Raw genomic sequence first — 18,787 nt, 5'->3', positions numbered from 1 at the left:
TTTGCACTAATTTTACCAAGATGTATAGCCAACTAACCCACCAGATGATTTTAATAAAGAAAAGAAGAGGCGCGTCGTCATTACATTCTTCAAAAGATTACGTTTTCGGCTCGCCGGTAATTCAGTAACAAAGATGAATCGCCATTTGAAAGCAGGCACGGCTGGTGACGCGGGAACAATGGCCCACCTTTGCTGACGTTGTCCCACCAGGGAAGAGAAAAATGCAGCGACGTTGGGTGCTTGTGGAAGCTCAGAGCCGAGTAGAAGTGCCCCATGGTGAAGCTGAGATTCTCCGTTGAGTTCACCGGAATCATGGCACCCTGGAGGAGCAAGGCAAATTTTGAATAATGCTACAGTAACTACTACTAACACTTGAAAGATTAGCAGACCAGAAACTTTTCGGTCAGTCTCGTGATGAAGACAACTGAATGGTTGAAAGCTAAGCGGGCTAAGCTCTTAGAATAAAAAAAGATCGCAATTTCAAACGATCAAATAGACATTAAATAGTTTCAGATTGCAATCTAACTTATATTGCATTCATCCTTTAGGCACCCCACCACATTTAAAGCCTAAGTGCACATTTTTTTTCTTTAATTTTTTTTTTGTTTACAAACCATTTTAGTTATTTACCTTGGTCCCAACTGTTGACTCAATCTTGACAACCGACATTACGTAAAGTTGAAATAAAAAATTATGTACACTTCTATTGCATAAACAAACCTTTAGCTCTGGCGCTGAAACCCCAGCCACGTTGTACTTGACAAAGTTGAGCTCTGCAATGTCCCTTAGAAATGAGGTCTCGTACATGATGGGTTTGCCGTCTGCAAAACAACATGAGACATCACATATCTTCAGTGACATTTCACGAGGTTACACTGCAGCAATCTCAGGACAAGGTGCAACAACAGTCCGTTAACATTCTACCGTATGTACCGTAATATCCCGAGTCATCGCCCACCCCCCTACCGCCTGAAATTCATTAAAAAAGTGGGGTGGGCCATGTCTCGGTGGGTGAGCACAAACACTTGAAAAAAAGCGGAAAAAACCGCCTATTTTTCTCTGCGTATCTAGCACTGATGCACAAGAGATACATCAAACTCAAAACCCGATTTAGTTTCATTGTTTTATAGAAAAAATGCTCACGAAAGAATATTTTACTATAGCGAAGTCCGTTGCTTGCATACGCGCTAGAAACCGGCGATCTGCATATAGCGCGAACGTTTGTTCCGTGAAAGAATGTCACCACTATGTTCTTCTAGTTAGTAAAAAAAAAAAAAAAAAGAAAGAAAAGTCTACAAGAAAATAGAATAACCGACCAGGCGCAACGAGCGAGCGAGCGAGCGGACCAAAGAAGCGACCAAGAGCAATCCTGGGTAAGCGGGAAAGCTGGCGGTCGCGTTGGCAAATACTTTGGCGTCGGGCCAAGTCGAGCGCCTTGTCAATCGCAAGCTCTTGCGCAACTTTCTTGTTTGGTGCGTAAATACGTGCGTCCGCGCACGGCGGGCTATCAATGCACGGTTGGGACGCTCTGCAAACGTCTGTGTAGGGCGTTCCAGCAAAGCTTTATTTACGCGTTGGCTTTGCCTAAAATATTGCACAACCGCGGTCGCGACGGGCGGGAAGAAGGAGCGGGTTCGCGGTGTCCTAACTTCGGCGGAGACAGACTTTGACTTAACACTCCGCGGTTATATTAACAAACTCTTATTTTGTTATCTCCATCGTTTTCTTTTCGCACGGATACACGACCACTTTGGGGTCGCTCACGGAGGAAATGCGTAAACAAAAAGAAGTGTCTTTCCCTCCTTCGTTTTACTTTGTCACGGACGTCCTCCAACTGTAAGGTCCGCAGCCGCGTCATTCGGGTAGGATGAGTGTTCGCGGATCGCAGAGTCCGCGCTGGGGTATTTGAAGGGGTGGGTGATGACTCGGTGTTTTTTCGGAAATCGATATTGGCCCAACAAATGGGGTGGGCGATGACTCGGGGATGGGCGATGACTCGGGATATTACGGCACCCGAACATCGATAGATTTCTTGTGACAAGATATCCAAGACGATCACATCACAAGATGGTGTCACAACAGTAGACTTTACTCTAATGACAGCTTGTGACAATGCCATCCATGAACTAAAAAACTGGCAGGCAGAAGCTCTGTGGCATCACCAAAGCGGCTCACCGTCAATGACGGCGTAAGTGTTGATGACCACTCGATGACCACTTGTCTTGTGACCGCTGGCAATGGTCTCCAAGACCGGACGCGCATCCGCAATGGACGAGAGTAGCCCCCTGCTCACATACACGATCAACGCCTCGGCTGAAAGCAAAAATAAAAAACAAGTGTCACCTCTTTCCTTACACGGGAGGTAATCCTCGAGTGACAATGCTTACGTCATGAGGCGATTTTCATTTGCAATCCTATAGGTCAGAGATGTTGAAAGACAGAGCATTTACTTTTTGTCTGCGGAAGTTTTTGCACAATATATCAGGTGCAAAGCTGTATTAGAGGTGCTGCACACTTTTATATGACGCTTTCGAATGTAAACTGAAGGCAATAGCAGACTGTTTCCAGAAATTGTGATTTTGGCTTCCTAGAGGCCTCAACATGATACAAGCTTTCCCCACGCATTCAAAAAAGTATTCCCCCCCCCCCCCCAAAAAAAAAAAAAAAAAGGCATTAGGAGATTATGTACACTCGAGGCTCGAGAGATGCCAAAGTGTTATTGAAATTAAGAAGCTTGCGCCGGAGGTGGGGCAGTCGAAACAGCTCCCTGCTGTTCCCTAGTACAGCGCAAACCACACGACCTAAAACTTCTTCAAGATTTTCGAGAAGGATGATGTGACATCACCATCGTCATCAGAGGTGGTGACTACGGGCTAGCAATCGACAACAAGTGTAACCAATAATCACCTTGCTTGGATCCATTCGCAGCAGGCCTCAAGCTCTTGTGGATCATCTCAAACGCTTTGCTGAACCCCATTCGATGGTTTGTGGAATCTGGAAACGAGAGGTCGTATTTTCAGTGACCGTCGTCAAAACACCGGACGTGCGGAAAAGACCAGAGATTGCCCAAGACTAAAGCCAGGGTCACACTGCTTATACATCATGCAAAAGACTGTCTGCATACACACTGCGAGATCCCTGCTTCGAATGCCACATGGCAATGAGTTCGAGGAGAAACTTGGCAAGCGGCATTCGAACCATAGGTATTATGGTGACTTGTGCTTGCAGACTGTCTTTTGTATGACATATGAGCAGTGTGACCTTGACTTAAGGGGAGACCCTAATCTTAAAAACAAAGAAATAACAATAGTTTTTTAAGTTTTTTTTCTTAATTTATAAGTCACAAACAACATAAACTGCAAGTACTTCACGCAGGAAGTGCACATCCATATAGTTACATTGATTCAACGTTTCATATCCAGGCTGTTGTGAGCATCTTACGAAAAGCTTTTCCCGTTTTCTCGGAATTAATTTTTTTGTCTCAACACGAAGTGTTGCCCATGGTATCTTTGGATCTAGAACTTGGACCTGAATACATATTTCAAGGTTAAATACCTCATAAATCAAGGAGTGCAACAAGGCTGCTATTTCTGGAAAATGATACCTACAAAGTTCTCTAGCAAAATGGACAATTGGGCGAGTTGGTAAGAGTTCATAATTACTTACAGCGCGACTGGGACAAGGACAGACAGAGGAGAAACACAGAAACACAGGACTAGCAACTGATTCTATTGAAAAGAAAAGACATCTGATGCTGCTGCTGCTCGTGCAGGCATGCCCCTCCGTGGCCCTGGCGCTTCTTCTTTCACTCAATGCAAAACCGGCCAAGTTATCCGAGATCCAAAAAGCCGATCTCGCTCTTCATCAAAGTCACTGTGGGCTGGCTCACACACAAGGATCCGGTTTTTGTTATGTGGTACGTCTCCATCATTTCTCGGGGTAGTTGGTGGTTGTGTCGGAACATCACTGTAGTCTTGTTGAACAGGGGTTGGCATCCGCAATCCCGGCAATGCATCGCGAGATGCGTGTGAGCGGTTCCTTTCATAGAACTGTGGTGTTCTCGTAGTCTTGTGTTGAGGCAACGCCCAGTCTGTCCTATGTAGGCACGCCCGCAGGAAAACGGAATCTTGTAGACCACGCCTTCTATGCAGGCGACAAACTGCATTCCGTGTTTTATGCTGCAGCCGCTGTGAGACTTAGGATCGTTATTTCTCGCGCGTTTGTTGACTGCGACACAGAGCTGAGCTTGTGGCGGGCGGAAAAAACAACATTCACGTTGTATCTTGAGGCGACTTTCTTGAGTCCGTGGGAAAGGCGGTGGATGTACGGTATGACTGAGGTTTTCTTTTTCTCTCTCTGCTCGAGGTCACGTTGCTCGATCGCGGGATCTGTTTTAAGGGGAGGCACGGCCTAGGAATCGCGATTTTTTCAAAAAAGTCACATTTTTGGAAAATAGGCTGACCAGCTTTTACAACTCAAAAAGAATGCTGTCCAAAAATTTTATTCCTGTAAGTAAAGTATTTACTTCGAAATAAATTATTTTCGACGTGCTGGCGGCCGCACGTGCGCGCCGACGACGCAGCCGATCACGAAAATGTGCCATTTTCAAAGCGCGCTCCCTCCGCGTTTCTTAGGACTAGCATGGACAGGCCCCCCTCGTTGGAATGTGCGTCTCGCCCTCTTTCGTTCTGTTCGCAGCATTGTTCACGATATCGCGCTCACAGACCGTAAAACCCCGTAGAAAACATAGCTGTGCACGCTCTTATTGGTCAAGCTGGCGAAACAAAAGCTCTGATTCGCTAGGACGAGCCACGTAACGTGGCTCGTCCTAGCGAATCAGGAAGCTCTGTTGGAAATTGGCATACAGTCAGGAAGCTATGAAGCGTCATACGGAGAGAGGGCCACCAAAATGAAGGTTGCGAAGGCCCAAGTGAAGGCGCTCGAGTCCTCCAAGATGTCCCACAAAAAAAGGAAGATGGAAGCTGTGGCCAAGGCACAGAGGGACCGTGCAGAGGAAGGAGTGACACATGCCCCTGGAGCATTTTAGATGAAATGGCAAGCCCCATCTAAACTAAAACACTGTTCGAACTTTCAAACCCGTTTTTCTCAGCTTCATGTTTTCACCATTTTTCCACAGCTCTAAAACTATCGTTCGATGACTTAAGCGCCCCCAAGTCTAATGTATGGCTTTTTTGGCATGAAATTTACTGGAGAACTCGGCTATGCGCTTACTTTTTGCAAATTGTTATTTCTTCACACAGAAATGTTGACGTTTGTGAAACAAGAAAAAAATTAAAAATTCATACCATTATTGAAAGTTAATTTTTACATGAAATATGGCCTTAAAAATTATTTCAAGCCTACTACCGATTAGTTTAGTCATTCAGCGTTATATCCCAACAAAGAAATTGTGCCTTTTTATTCATATTTTGAAACGATAGTTTTTTTCCTTTGGCACGGCTACATGTACATTTTTTTCAATGAATGAGGCTGTAACTTGTCAAAAAATAAACCTTTTGGGTTGAAAGTTGGTGTAGCCTCCTAAGTTTTGACGTTTAACATACCCTAAAAATTTCATTGACCTGGCACAAATATTCAAAAATTAGACCCTCCAAGGGAGTGCCTCCCCTTAAGGTGTTTCACGATTTTTTCGCAAGCTGAAGAAATGACTGAATTAGGATATCCCGAATCCTTGAGCCGTTGAATTTGGGACATGAAGCTGGAATTCAAATTGTGGATGCATGTGCTTGTTAGAGCAGTCCTCAGACAGGAAAATGCGATGCCTTGTTTGACGAGTTTGGAGTGGGCTGATTGAAAGTTAAGAAGAGCCTTCGCTGTTCTGGGACTGTAACACCAGCAAACATGATCGTCCCCCACTTCGATGCGGAGATCCAGGAACTGAATGAGGTTCTGTTTTGGGGCTTCATAGGTGAAGTGAAGTCCTAGCCCTTTTTCCGTGAAGCTCTTCAGCACATCGTCAAGCTTCTGCTGGAAATTAGCCCTCTCAACGAACACCAAATAATCGTCTACGTACCTAAACACTTTTTTTTGGTGTTTTTCTTCAAGCAGGGTTCAAGATCCCGATCGATCTTGCCCAGGAAGATGTTACTGAGCACAGGAGCTACTCTAGACCCTATGCATACGCCATACTTCTGTATGTACACCTTGTCCTGCCATCCGATGAGTGTGGACTTCAAATAAACGGACAGGAGTTCGAGAAAGTCTTCTACCAAAATCCCGCATCGCGTCCTGAAGGCGCTTTCATCGTTTTGTTCTGTGATGCACTCCCTGACACTAACCATGAGGTCGTCGTGTGGCATGGAATAATATAATTCTTCAACGTCGATGCTGAACGCGCTGCACCCGTGTGGGTTACTGACATTTAGAAACTTTCTCCTCTGTCTGTCCTTGTCCCAGATCTCCAGGGGAGCCGAGGGATATAAAAGTGATCACTGAGCGGCGGGGCTGGATGGTTCATGGTTGCCATTCAGTGACCGTCGGACCCGCTGTGAGACGCACTCATGTCTTAGTAGCGGAGCCGGACAGTGAGTCGAGCACGTCGGTACTTTTAGTACCACTGGTTTTCCCGGGCCGTTCCACTGGCTGTACAATACAATAGTTGGTTTCATTTATAACCCCTTAATTCCAATTGGCTTTTTCCTGAAATTTTCACTTGATCACATGATCCTATTCATTTTTATTGGAATTGGGTTAAGCCTGCGGTGCGAAAGCGGGAGCGGGCAGGGGACAAGTTGTTCTTAATTTTTTACAAGAGCCCCGACTTCAAATCTGTCCTTGTCCCAGTCGCGCTGTAAGTAATTATGAAAAGTTCTCTAATTGGCAAAAGACTTTAATGACTCATTTCTGATTATGAACAAAACTTTTTTAACTCACAATACCATTTTTTTTTTTTAGTGTGATGCTAAAATGATTACAATGGCTTCGTTGCACTCTCTACTGTTTGCAGAGCATACCTTGTGCCATATTTTTTGATGGAGGTATTGTAAAAAAGTTGGGCAGAAACATCTGTAACAAAGTTTAGGTTTACTGGAAAACTATAATAAATAGAAAAAAATGAGCTGTTTGTGCTTAGCACGAGAATTTACAGCAGACGTGAAAACTGATTATGAATTCTGTGAAAAATCACAAAAAAATGTTCAAGACCAGGGTCTGCCCCTAAATGATGGTCGAGCTTCAAAAGAGGACCGTTGACTCACTTGGTGCTTTTTGGAGGGCGTCGATGAAGCGACCGAAGTGGTACTTGGTCTCGTACGTCGCGTATGCCATGTCTTCGGAAAGGCACTTGTCGCTTTGCGGAAATTGGGGCTCGTCGGAGAGACCAATCAGGCCGACCTGCACACGGGGAAAAAGTTTCACAAAATGAAATCGGTCTCTCACCAGCTTTTCGGGACTATGGAACATTTTCTTCCTTTGGCTTAGAAGTGATCAGGATAAATGCTTCACACTCGTAAAGGCTTTGTGTAAAGGCTGGTTAATTCGCAGATTTGTGTCCGGATGAGACAGGGTGTGCATTTCCCAACTTTTTTACCGTGGGGTCGAAGTAATCTCAATGATCTTATAAACGATCGTTTCTCATTGGTAGAGCAGAAATTTGATTCTGCAAACTCAGCAATACCTTTGGTCCAGTTACATGGAATAGCCTGCCTGAAACTGTCGTCTAATTTAAGTGCATCTTTATTTGTAATTAAAAAAAAAGCCTCGTTTTTAAATTATTGTTTTGAAAGTCAGAGTGTTTATGTTATGACTATTCATTCTTTCGATTTGTACTTACTCCTGTCTTGGCCTGTTGATGGCTGTCATTATAAGTTAAATAATAATTTAAAAAAAAACAGACGAGGACACACTCAAATGCAAATGTGTTAACCAGCGTTAACAGATGTCATTTCTCTTTCTAAATCGAGCGCTTATTCGCTCACCCTTTCAGCTAGAAAACACTGAACGATTACTGCATCAATCATTTCACTCGGGGGCGGTACACACTAAGCCATGCAGATAGGTAACAAGGAACTGCGAGAACAATTGGAAGACGGTCACCTTGTCGTGGTGCGACAGCGTCGACAGGACGTACTTCCCGACTGCTTTGGCGGTCATCAGCTGCTTCGGACTCAGGGAGTTCCCATGGTCAATTACAATGACCACGTGCTTCATGTAGGGCTGGATGGTGGCCAGGTAAATGTCCCTGATCCAACAAAAACAAAAAAACAACGGTTAGACGTGCAACCCGAAACACTGCCTTTAATTAATTTTCGTCTTTGCAGTCGCGTCTTCCAGGCGAACGGTCGCCTGGAAGACGCGACGGCACAAAGAGTCACTCAGAAACCTCCATCTTAGAGTACTGTAACAGAAAAGCCCGTGCTAATGCAGTAACCAATGCTTGGATGTTTAGCTAAGAGCCCATGAACTGCAGCCCTTTTATGAATGCATATAAAGAAACCTTCCAATTTGAAGTAAGGCTAACCCTCCAAATACTAGACTACCTGACACAATAAACTACTGGCATAACTTACATATGCCACTAACCTCAGTAAACTGTAGTTCATAAGACTTGATTCTCGTAGGAGCCTAAATCTTCCTAATATTTCTGACTGGTGAAATTTCTGAAAAATGTAGAGTTTAATCTTGCTAAGTTAAATAGAGGTTTGGAGATGATTTTGTGAAGTTTAATGGAGGTTTCACCGCCCCTACTCCTTTGCCATTGAAACATTAGATATCTGAAACATGTTCTACAACCGGATTAAGAGTCAAACTTTATAAAATATTTAGTTTAGGGGCTTATCACACTAGCTTAGACGAGTGCCCACAAAGTTTTATATTTTAACGAGCGAATGGCAATAAACACAATTCAGGCAACAGAATTAAATCAGTGTACTCGAGTATCATAACCACCAGCAATAGACGGAGAAAAAGTATATAACTGCACGTGATGCAGCGGGTCGTGGAAAGCAACGGTACCTGTGTCGAAGGTCGTCCACGTGTTTACAGGACCATTTCCTCACTGTGCTGTACGCAGGGAATTCTGTGTGGATCCCCGCGGTCGACACAAAGTACTGCCACTTGATGGACGGACGTGCTTCCAAGTTTTTCCGGAACACTGCGGCCAAAGGCAAGGCGAGGAGGACTCAATGACTGCTTATCACCCAAAAGCCTGTTGCGCCACACAAGTCCGCCATTTCAAAATAATCAGGAAAAAAAAAGTAGTAGTAGGAGCGGAAGACAGGACAAGCGCTGTTTTCAGGTCCTTCTACTTTGGTGCTCTGCTTATTTAAATATATGTAAACAACGAGCATACCACTCCATTTTGATAAAGGATGCCGTTGCATGAAACCTCTTTTGTCTCAATTGAAATGGTTGAAATACTACTCAATACAACTTTTGCAAAAAACACCCACACTGCAATCTGTAACTGCGGTAACGAGAAATGAACTCGGGGAATTGCAATGCGGAACAGCAACTTAAGTCGGACAGCTCTCACACAACAAGGCAAAGGCGTGGCAGCATGGCATAGGTCCACATCGCAGCGTTTACAGAGGTTGCCACGCTGACCACTGTGCAGCACCTGTTTTCGTCGTTCGTGCGTTTGGGGTTTCACGCAAGTCTGTGCCATCACACTCTCCAACCTCATTCGGGACCCCGACTATGTTGAAAGGCGTGACTCAGACCACGCAACATCAGCACAATTTTGTGACCCCATCTAATGCAGGTTCTTTTTACATTTTTTTTTTCATAGCTTACCACTCCCCTCCGTTTCTTTCCTCCATAGGGACAACAAACGGAGGGACCTCCCTACATCCCGGTCGCCTTTTGAGCTTCACAATACAAAGCAGGAATAAACCACGTGGTTGCTTTTTTTAAAGTTCTAAGGGAACTGTTCTACCAAAAGGTAAAGGACAGCTTCTAAAGAAGCTGTCCATTACCTAAAGGACCTTTAAGATATTTCAATAAATAAATAAATAAATACATAATTTTGGATTTCGATCGTTAAGGAATGTAACAGTTCCGAGTCTGTCCGGACATCCGTCTAAAAAAGCGGTACGGCACCAGTCGACACAAGCCGATCGGATGAGACGAACTCACCGTCGGTGAGGTTTGGGCCAGGGCTGAAGAGTCCCTTTGGTAGGGACGTCGGTGCCGTGTCACACGTTGTGGAGTTGGTGATCTCCGTGCCAAAGTGGGTGTCCATCCTAGACAAACACGAGAGAGATCTTCGCTGTGAGAACTGGAAGTAGTCAAAGCAGGCTGGCACACAAGGTAATTCTCTGCTTTGTCATTGCCCTTCTTTATTTGGCTGCCAAAACTTTCCTGCCTGACATACAAAACACAAGTATCATGCTTCAGAGGATCTTCTAAAAATATATATACTAATTTTTTTTTTCTTGCAACAAAAGCATGGATATGGAAAGTAGAGCTATACTAACATTTCTCATTGAGCCTGGCTAGGAAACACAACAAAGTTTTCTGATAGTAATACACATAAAAGTAAAGTTACTGATAAAACATCTAGGAAAAAAAAAACACATAAAAATCATGTAATCAAGCAAAAATGCACTGAAGAGTCGAACAAGTATTTACTGCTTGTGCTGCCTGAAAGACAACTATTAATGAAGTAGGTAGAATGAACTTAACGCGACTAGGTAATGTCAGGTTACGAGGTAACGTCGGGTTTCGGTGGTCACTCTCTACACACTCAACAGAAAAATTTTAAAAATCGTAACCCAACTAAAAAAATAAAAGAAAAAAGAACAACATTAAAAAGAGTTTTATTGCAAAATAACATAATTAAAGCAATAGAAATGTTTTGTACAAATTATCAGGCAAAATCCGCTAGAAGACTAAGTTAACTGGTTATCCTTTGTTTCATCTTAAGTACAGACGCAGATGGCGCTACAAGCTAATGGGACCGATCAGACAGCGTCAAAAGTGCACCATCATGGTGTTTGTCATGTTTATGAACCTGCTCTATGGTCGCTTGACCAATAATGTACAGGGAAGGCATTGTGACTTGCGTTTTCGACGCTGCTTGATTGGTCCCGTTACCTCGTGGCGTCGGGTGCGTCTGGACAATGGTGTAAAATACATATATAGGCGAGGACACACAGCCCAGCGCGTCCCGAGTAGCCTCAGCCCACAGTCTCTCTGGCGTCCAGGTGATACGAGGGAGAGAAAAAAAAAAAGAAGAAACATAATAAAAAAAAAAGATGAGTGGCCTTGGGCACAGACTTTTTCAGTTTGGAGCGTCTGCTCTGACCTTGATGGAAGCTGGCTTGAGCAGAGGACTCTATCTGGCGGCTGTGGTGCACGCAGTGTCCACGCCTATATATACACATTTTACACCGTGGTCTGGATTTAACGAGGCACTAATACCCCCCAAAAATTTTTATTTTTTAATTTTTCTTCTTTCATTTAATATGGTGTCAGGAGACTACCCAATCAATATTTTGCTACAGAGTCACGTATATTTTTAATAAAGCCGAAAAACTCAACTGCTCGAAACTGAAGTCGAAACACGAGCACATAGCCTACGGAAATCACGTGGCTACGCCTGACCGCATTTTTTATGAACATGATAGCGTTTAGGAGTTCCATGTCGCAGAAAGTCCAGCGTCAGCGGGACCGAAAAATACCATAATGCAACGTGCACAGCCACGTGAGTTACACGTGGCTGAGCACGTTGCATTACGGGATTTACTCGCTAAATTTGGCAGAAACATTTACACGTTAAGTCTAGCAGAAAATTTTCGTGCCAGATTTTGGTGGTTCATAGGGTCATGACGTCACAGCCACGTGTGATGTCACGTGACACGTGACACTACCGACTAGACCACGCACACGCTTGCACAGCTTAGCAATGAGCACGCATTTATATGAGAAGGGTTTGCAAACGGGACACGATAACGCTATTGCGTTACACTTTTAAAGGCGAAGCTTAAGCGTCTCCCAAGTTTTTTTTTTTTTTCCCTCTGCTTCTTTGGCGTCTGAAACAGATGACGACGTCGACGAAGTTGCGTGTACCGGTTGTCATGCGATTGTTTCACACTTATATCCTTTCCGCTCGATGTTCTTCGCTTGAAGGTCGATTGGCCGGTACCTCAAACAACGGTTACGGAGTAGCGGCCCCACATCCGTCGTGCACCGCCATCGCGTCGTCCAGCCCGCGGTACGTCGCCACATTGAGAACGACGTGCACACATACTTCCCGTGATCTGTGCAACCTTTTTCTTCGATCAACGTATTTGCAGCTTCTTGGAGGCCACAAAAATGGGGTTCATATTATTTAGATGAACCACGACTTTGAATATATTTGGTACACATAGTTTGAATGCTGCGTGAACAAAAAAAGAAAGTGAGCACAACTGAAATCAGTCAATTCTCGACCGGCTATTTTCGAACGGAAAGAAAACAAATTTCGAGCAGCAAATTGTGTCCTGGGTGGTTGGGCTCCTATAGGTCATGTTAAAAAAAAACCTTGGTGAGCATAAATACCCAGGAGGCGTCTCTCTAAGCTGAAATGGAGCATAGGAACAATAACAATCTGAACTCCGAGTCACACTGTTCCTTTCGTTTTTCTTTGTCTCAGGGGTCACATCTTAAAAGTTTGCTGTCATCACTGTTGCAGCTCAAGAGATGCAGGGTATAAGAATTCCTGAGCATTTCATCATTGCTTTGAAGTCAAAGAGAATGCGGCACTAGCCAATAAGAATGCCAAGGACTGAATGACGAAGCAAGAGAGGCGAACGTGAGGGTTGAGCGCATGCAAGTGTTTTTCAGTGTCATTTCACCAAATACGTCTTCAGACGCCCTTACAGATGATGTGTATTTTAAATAAAAGCTCGAAACTTTGCTTCACTCGTCGTAACCTCATCGTTATCCCATCTGCGTGTTGTGCAAGTTGTATAATCACAAACGTGCTTCACATCGAGGCTTCGGTCGTTCTGAAGCACGGAATAATGAAGAATTATTATTATTATTATTTTTATTATAACAAGCCACGCCCAGCCGTCAGTTCCTCTAGAATTCCAATGCTGCTTTGTATTTAACTTGTAACAGCCACGCAGTTTTCTTGACTCGTAACATCGTGCAAACGGCTAAGCGCTCAGCAATACTTATGCTGTGTGTGTGCTCAGATAGCGGAAAGTCGGTCGCAACGGGTGTCCGGTGTCTCCACCGTAGATGAGAAAGTCAGTCGGTGCAGCACCACTGCTGGCCTGAAGCCCTTCACGTAAGCTGCGCAGTGGAGGGAGACACGACTGAACGTCGGTATAATGCTCGTCCACGTCGAAACGGGCAGGGGTGGGGATTGAACCCAGGGTCCCCACGAGTTTTCACTTCACATGCTCTGAACTACAGTGTGCTAACCATCTCAATCACCAATCCCCCATAAAAAAAAAAATTAAAATTAAAAAAAGAGCAGCATTTAGCAGTTCAAGCACACCTACTAGGTGCCAACGGACGTGCGCTGAGGCGACTTACGTCAGCACGCTGGGATCGATGAGACAGCAGGGGTTGACGGCAGGCAGGGCTAGCCTCTGGCGAAACCGAAACAACTCCTCCACCACGTCCGAGCTCCGGTTCAGCAGCCACATGTAGCCCGACAGCTTCTTCTGCATCTTGTCGACTATCTGTGCAACGAAATGAGAAGAGCAAACTACTTCACTTTTGCCCATCATAGAACCTGCGTTTACACGAGAGCAGCACGTAGCCCCACAAGGGGCATTCAGTTAAGCCTGATTTACACATTTGCCTTTAGGGATTTGCACACCTTTGACGAGAGAACACAATGATGCCATATGTCGGGTAGGCCTAAAACAATTTCCATCCGCCACGCGTCATTCTTTCAATGTATGCTTAAAATAATTTTGACAATATATAAAAGGACCATATATTGTAGTGCTCATGAACTGAAAAACCTTCAGGCTAGGTTTGGGCTATACCTGGTAGATGGCACCAGTGTTTTCTTTAGTTGTAAGTGCTTACAAGCTCGCAAAACTGTGAACCAGCCTTTGGGATAGTTCAGGTCACTGGCATTTCAGTTTTTAGATCATCCTTGATTGTTGTATATTTACATCATCTTTGAACATTGCATTCCTTTTTTTTTTTCCTTCATAAAAGCAGAAAGAAAAAATATTCTCAGCGAGATCACTAAGCATAAAAAAACCCTTAAATTGGAAGTCGTTCGCTAAATGTGGGAAGTCATTTAGTGCAAGATTTCCACATCACATTTATGAAAATTGCCTCGTAATAAATTGGGTTACGGTTCTATACAGGAACCCTCGTATATTATTTACAGTGAAAATCACCCGAGCGAAATTCGCACCAACACTCGCCCATGCCAACTTTCTGTGATGCAACCCCCCCCCCCCCCCCCCCCCCCCCCCCCCATATAAGAATGAGACAGAGGTCATGTCACCTTTAATGCATTTGTCTGCTTCTTTCAATACAATCATGCAAATAATGTGGAATAACAGTATTGCACATTACTTTCATAATTAAAAAAAAAAATAACTAAAAACCAAGAGTGAGTAGAAAGAACATGACTTCCAACTAAAATGTTTTCATACCAATCAAAAACAACAATTGACAGCTGAACCAGCAACTAACTTAGTGCTTTCCTCGCCTCCCAATAAAACCACCAGAATTCAATATTTAATCTCTTAGGCAGATTGGTGACCTCACTGTAACTCCTTCAGCACATTTGTCCCTAATGCATGTGAGGATCAACACGCCGAAAACAAAATGTCTTTTTACTAAGCACGCCGATCAACAATAAATATCAATCAAAGCCCCTAGACATATGGCAGAAGGCAAAAAGTGCAGATGTCCCATAAGGATGTGCTCACAAATTACAACCTTATGTAGCAACATAAGCGTGTACACTGGAAACTGAGACCTCAGGTTGTCACTGGCAAAAGGTATCAGCAAATCTACATTGTTTGTCGCAAAAAGAGCAGAACGGGAACAAAACGACTGTCTGCCCTTCGAAAACATTTTTTTGCTTCGGTGTGCCGCAAAACACCGTCCACTGCAAGCTTTCAGTGCAGACAGCATAGTTCCCAATCCAAGACCAAAATAACAAATTACACTCCACCGACAAAAAAGAAAAAAGCCTACATGAAACTGCTAAACCTCCTTTTATTGCACTACTCAGACAAGCTCGAATCTGTTACACCTTCCAACTATCCAGATCTCCCCTCCTCTCCACTGAAAGAAGATGTAACTTTTAAAAACACCAAAAGACAAAAAGGCCAGTGGCTGAAGCACGTCAAAGCGTGCACAGTCATAAAACAATGACAAACAAACAACGAAGAACTAATCTCGTAACCTCGAGTGCCCCCCTCCCACTCCACAGCCAAAGATCTCCTTCTGAACGACAAGTGACAGACAAATGCGGGACCATACGCTCCTTTCGAACAGATGGTCTCATCCCCTTCGTTCGCTTCCTATCAAAATCCAGGAGTGTAGCTAATCTTTGCCACCCTCCTCTCACGAAGAGCCCTCCTAAATCGATTGCAACTCGTCCCTAAGACATCGACAAGCCCGCGCTACCCCCCCTCTGCCTATTGTTATCTCAAGAGGGCTCCAAGCAAGTGGGGGGGACTTTGAGGAGAGATGCTCTAAGACAATGCATCTTCCACTCCTGAGGGACACAATGGCAGCCTTTATCATGGCCTGTGAGACAAGGCTGCAAGAGCTGGAGACATCTCATGCCTTCCTTCTTTTTATTGATGCAAAGAAAAGGGGCTGTCGTGCGTGCGGTCCCTTGCAAGGCAAACACAGTGGAAAACATATCTCGTCGAGAAGGTTCCTCCTGTGCTATCAGTGTTGTCATATCAGTGCGATCCAGTCCCTCTTTATTTGACTCACACTGTTGTTGGGCTGAGCAGTGCATGTGTCTAGTAAGCGCTTTGTGGTTCATTTTAGGTGGGCACGTTTCCGGCATTTATTATGGCGTGAGATCTGCACTATTCTACTCTGTATCAGCGTAGCTATGGCTCCTGTGTGCCAATAAGAAGGCCGAAGCAGGAGCCAAGACACACACAAGCTACCTTGGGAATCCACTCGTGCATTGACACATGCTTTGCTATGCCACTCTTACTGGCTCATTGAGTATGTAGCTTCTATAATTTGCCAAGTTATGCGGAAAGGGTTGTAGATGCAGCAACGTAAGGGAGAAAATTCTGCTCGCTCGTAGCCTATGGTGCAAGGAATATACAAATCAGGAAGTAAAGAACGTAAGCGATCAACATTCGCAGAATTTGGTGTAAGCTTACTAACCACAAAAAAACTGCAGCAAAGGAATGAAACATACACCTGCAAATTTCAATGGAAATAGAAGAACATTGATGCTGGAAACACCCCACCCCCCTAATGCAGCAAAAACACTCATGTACAGTTAGCTAAAGTCGAACATGCTTGACAACGAATCATTCATTATGTGAACAGAAATAACACAATAAATCGGTGAAATACAAAGACAATAAAAGAGTGGAAGTGATAAAACACATGCTTTTTCCCAAACGCAAGTGGGTACTTGAGAGTCCAGTAACCTTCCATAACACAGCAACATTTCAATAACTCTATGGAAGCTCCCTTCAATAGAAATTGTGAATGTCCCTCCAAACCCTCGCACCAGCACTCATCATCCGGGCACCTTTGATGGGTTGCCGCTCAGGAACTCGTAAAACATTTCTAAAGGACAGGACATGTGCAAAGATGCAAAGAGGTGGGATAAAGATCCAGCAAAACCTTCCAAAGAATTAAGTCACGAACAAGGAGGGGGGGGCTGGGGGCCTTCTGCAAGAAGGTAGGGCGAGGGTAAGACAGGCCGGGGGGGGGGGGGGGGGGGGGGGGGGGGGGGAGGGGGGGAGGAAGCAGTCGGAACGCTGGAGAGGAGAGGAAGCAACCTCCTGCGTTCCGCCAGCTTCCTCCTTTCTGGCCACATCTTACCCTCGCCCTACCTTCCTGAATTGCAACCAACCATAGAGGTGTCGCTTCCTTTTCAACAGCACCAGCCCCAGACAACATGTTTTAGTCCTTTCTCCCTTCCCACTTCTATTCAATCAAGAAAGAGAGGGAGAAAGAAAAGATTACACCTCACCATAAGCTCCTATACACTAGAAAGCCTGTTAAAAACCTAAAGAAAACCGGTAACGGAAAAAGGGAAAGCACAGATGGAGAAGAAGATGCCGAAAGCGTCCTGGAGGGGATCTCCTGGTGGTGCCATCACAGCGCGTGCGGTCAAATCCGAAAACACCCCTGTTCGAAATATGACGTTGGCCTAGCGTACACCCTTCTCTTCCTCCGTGCAACGGTCGCTGCATCGTTGATGCGTTGCCTCTCCGCCACTGCGTTTGGTTAAATGTTTGTTGCGAGTTGAAAGATACGTACTCGTCTATGTTCTTGTCTTTGTGGTTGTTCTTTATGTGTTTTTCAAGAAAAAAAGGAATACAAATGCGTTTTGGGAAGAGGCCGCAAGGTCCGCTGGCGCTGATGGGAGATCGCCTCCTGCGCTACCATTGCGTTCGCCGTTCAGCCGCTTCTCCTCTCACTGTTCCGGCGCTCTATCGGCTCTATTGTCCCTCCTGGCCGGCGCATTCCTGCGTCTTGGCGGTTCCCTTTCGACAAACCGACACCTGCCCACCTGCAGCGTCCCTCCCCCCTCTCCCCACAGGTATTACGATTCGACACGCGTGCGCACCGAGAGGGCGGCGATTTACCACAAAAAGAAATCACCGCGGAGCATGCGGAGAGTAAAGCCACCGGCGAGCGATTTGCGTTCTTTCCTCCCGTGTATTTTTCTTTTCTCCTTTTTTATCAATGCTTTTGATCGGCTCGTTCCTTCACCCAACTCCTCGGGTCCTCAACCGACAAGCGATAAAAGACAATTACGATTTTCTTTTATTTTTTTTATCTCACTAAAATGTTTTTCGTTTACTCCTAGGGGGCGCGATATACCGCCCAATATAAATCCCATCTATGACAATTGCTGGATCGCGCTTTTCCGCTTCAATCCCAGTGCGCGATTGAAGCCACCGGTTGGCCATCTTAGGACATCTGCTAAAGCGTTGTCGAGACTGGTCATGTGAACTTTGCCTCTGTTGTCACGTCACCTACAAATGGAAAACCATGGTAACTGTCTAGGCTTGATAGCAGAAGAGCTAATGTCGTACGATGGCCGACGGTGGCCGCATTTGCGGAGCGACGAAGTGCGACCCAGACATAGTCATAGAGATCGGTTCTTTAAGTCTCTTCGCGACATAAATATGTGCCTAATGTACACCGAAAAAAAAAAAAAAAAAGTTGCGTTATTTATTTAGACTGGAACTCGTGCGGGGAACCTGACCGAAAGTGAACATGACGTTTTACCGGAAATCTGCGCAGCCGTGCTTTGGCAGACAGATATGTCACGCGAAAGTTACCGACGTCTACCCGCGCGTGGCGCGAACCTGTTTAATCGGACAGTGGGAAAAGACATTGCCCGTTTGGATAGAACTTGGCAAACACTGTATGGGACACCTCAACCACGCGTAAAACCAGATAATTTAAGCTTTTGCACATGACACGACAGGATTATTTGCGTACAACAACAAATACGGCTAACAGCCCAAGCCGCGCAAGCATGCCGTGTGTGGCCTATCAGTAGCGTGTCGGGCTCGAACACGAACCCGCCTAAAATTCTTCAAACTTTTCTTTAAAGGGACAATAAAGGCAATTTCGGATATTTTTTTGGCGATTGAACTGGGTTCCCGGCACGCCTCAGGCCACGTTGCCC

The 18,787-nt window shown here is 44.9% G+C and overlaps 1 protein-coding gene across 1 annotated transcript in view; it reads right to left on the bottom strand.

Moving 5' to 3' along the window:
• The window catches only part of LOC8026437 (VWFA and cache domain-containing protein 1), a 69,236-nt gene that overhangs the window by 24,288 nt on the left and 26,161 nt on the right, over positions 1-18,787 (bottom strand). The window contains exons 3-11 of the mRNA XM_029971958.4: positions 13,489-13,637; positions 10,096-10,202; positions 8,974-9,112; positions 8,056-8,200; positions 7,218-7,353; positions 2,908-2,994; positions 2,176-2,313; positions 721-821; positions 188-320 (exon numbers count right to left, since the gene is read on the bottom strand). Of these exons, the coding sequence (XP_029827818.3) occupies positions 188-320; positions 721-821; positions 2,176-2,313; positions 2,908-2,994; positions 7,218-7,353; positions 8,056-8,200; positions 8,974-9,112; positions 10,096-10,202; positions 13,489-13,637 (1,135 nt within the window). The remainder of the gene's footprint in view (positions 1-187; positions 321-720; positions 822-2,175; positions 2,314-2,907; positions 2,995-7,217; positions 7,354-8,055; positions 8,201-8,973; positions 9,113-10,095; positions 10,203-13,488; positions 13,638-18,787) is intronic.

The sequence above is a fragment of the Ixodes scapularis genome, unplaced genomic scaffold (genome assembly GCF_016920785.2).
Source record: "Ixodes scapularis isolate PalLabHiFi unplaced genomic scaffold, ASM1692078v2 PGA_scaffold12__126_contigs__length_90152505, whole genome shotgun sequence".
NCBI lineage: Eukaryota > Metazoa > Arthropoda > Arachnida > Ixodida > Ixodidae > Ixodes > Ixodes scapularis.
Note: the sequence above shows the minus strand (reverse complement) of the source record. Positions and strands in the feature narration are given on the sequence as shown.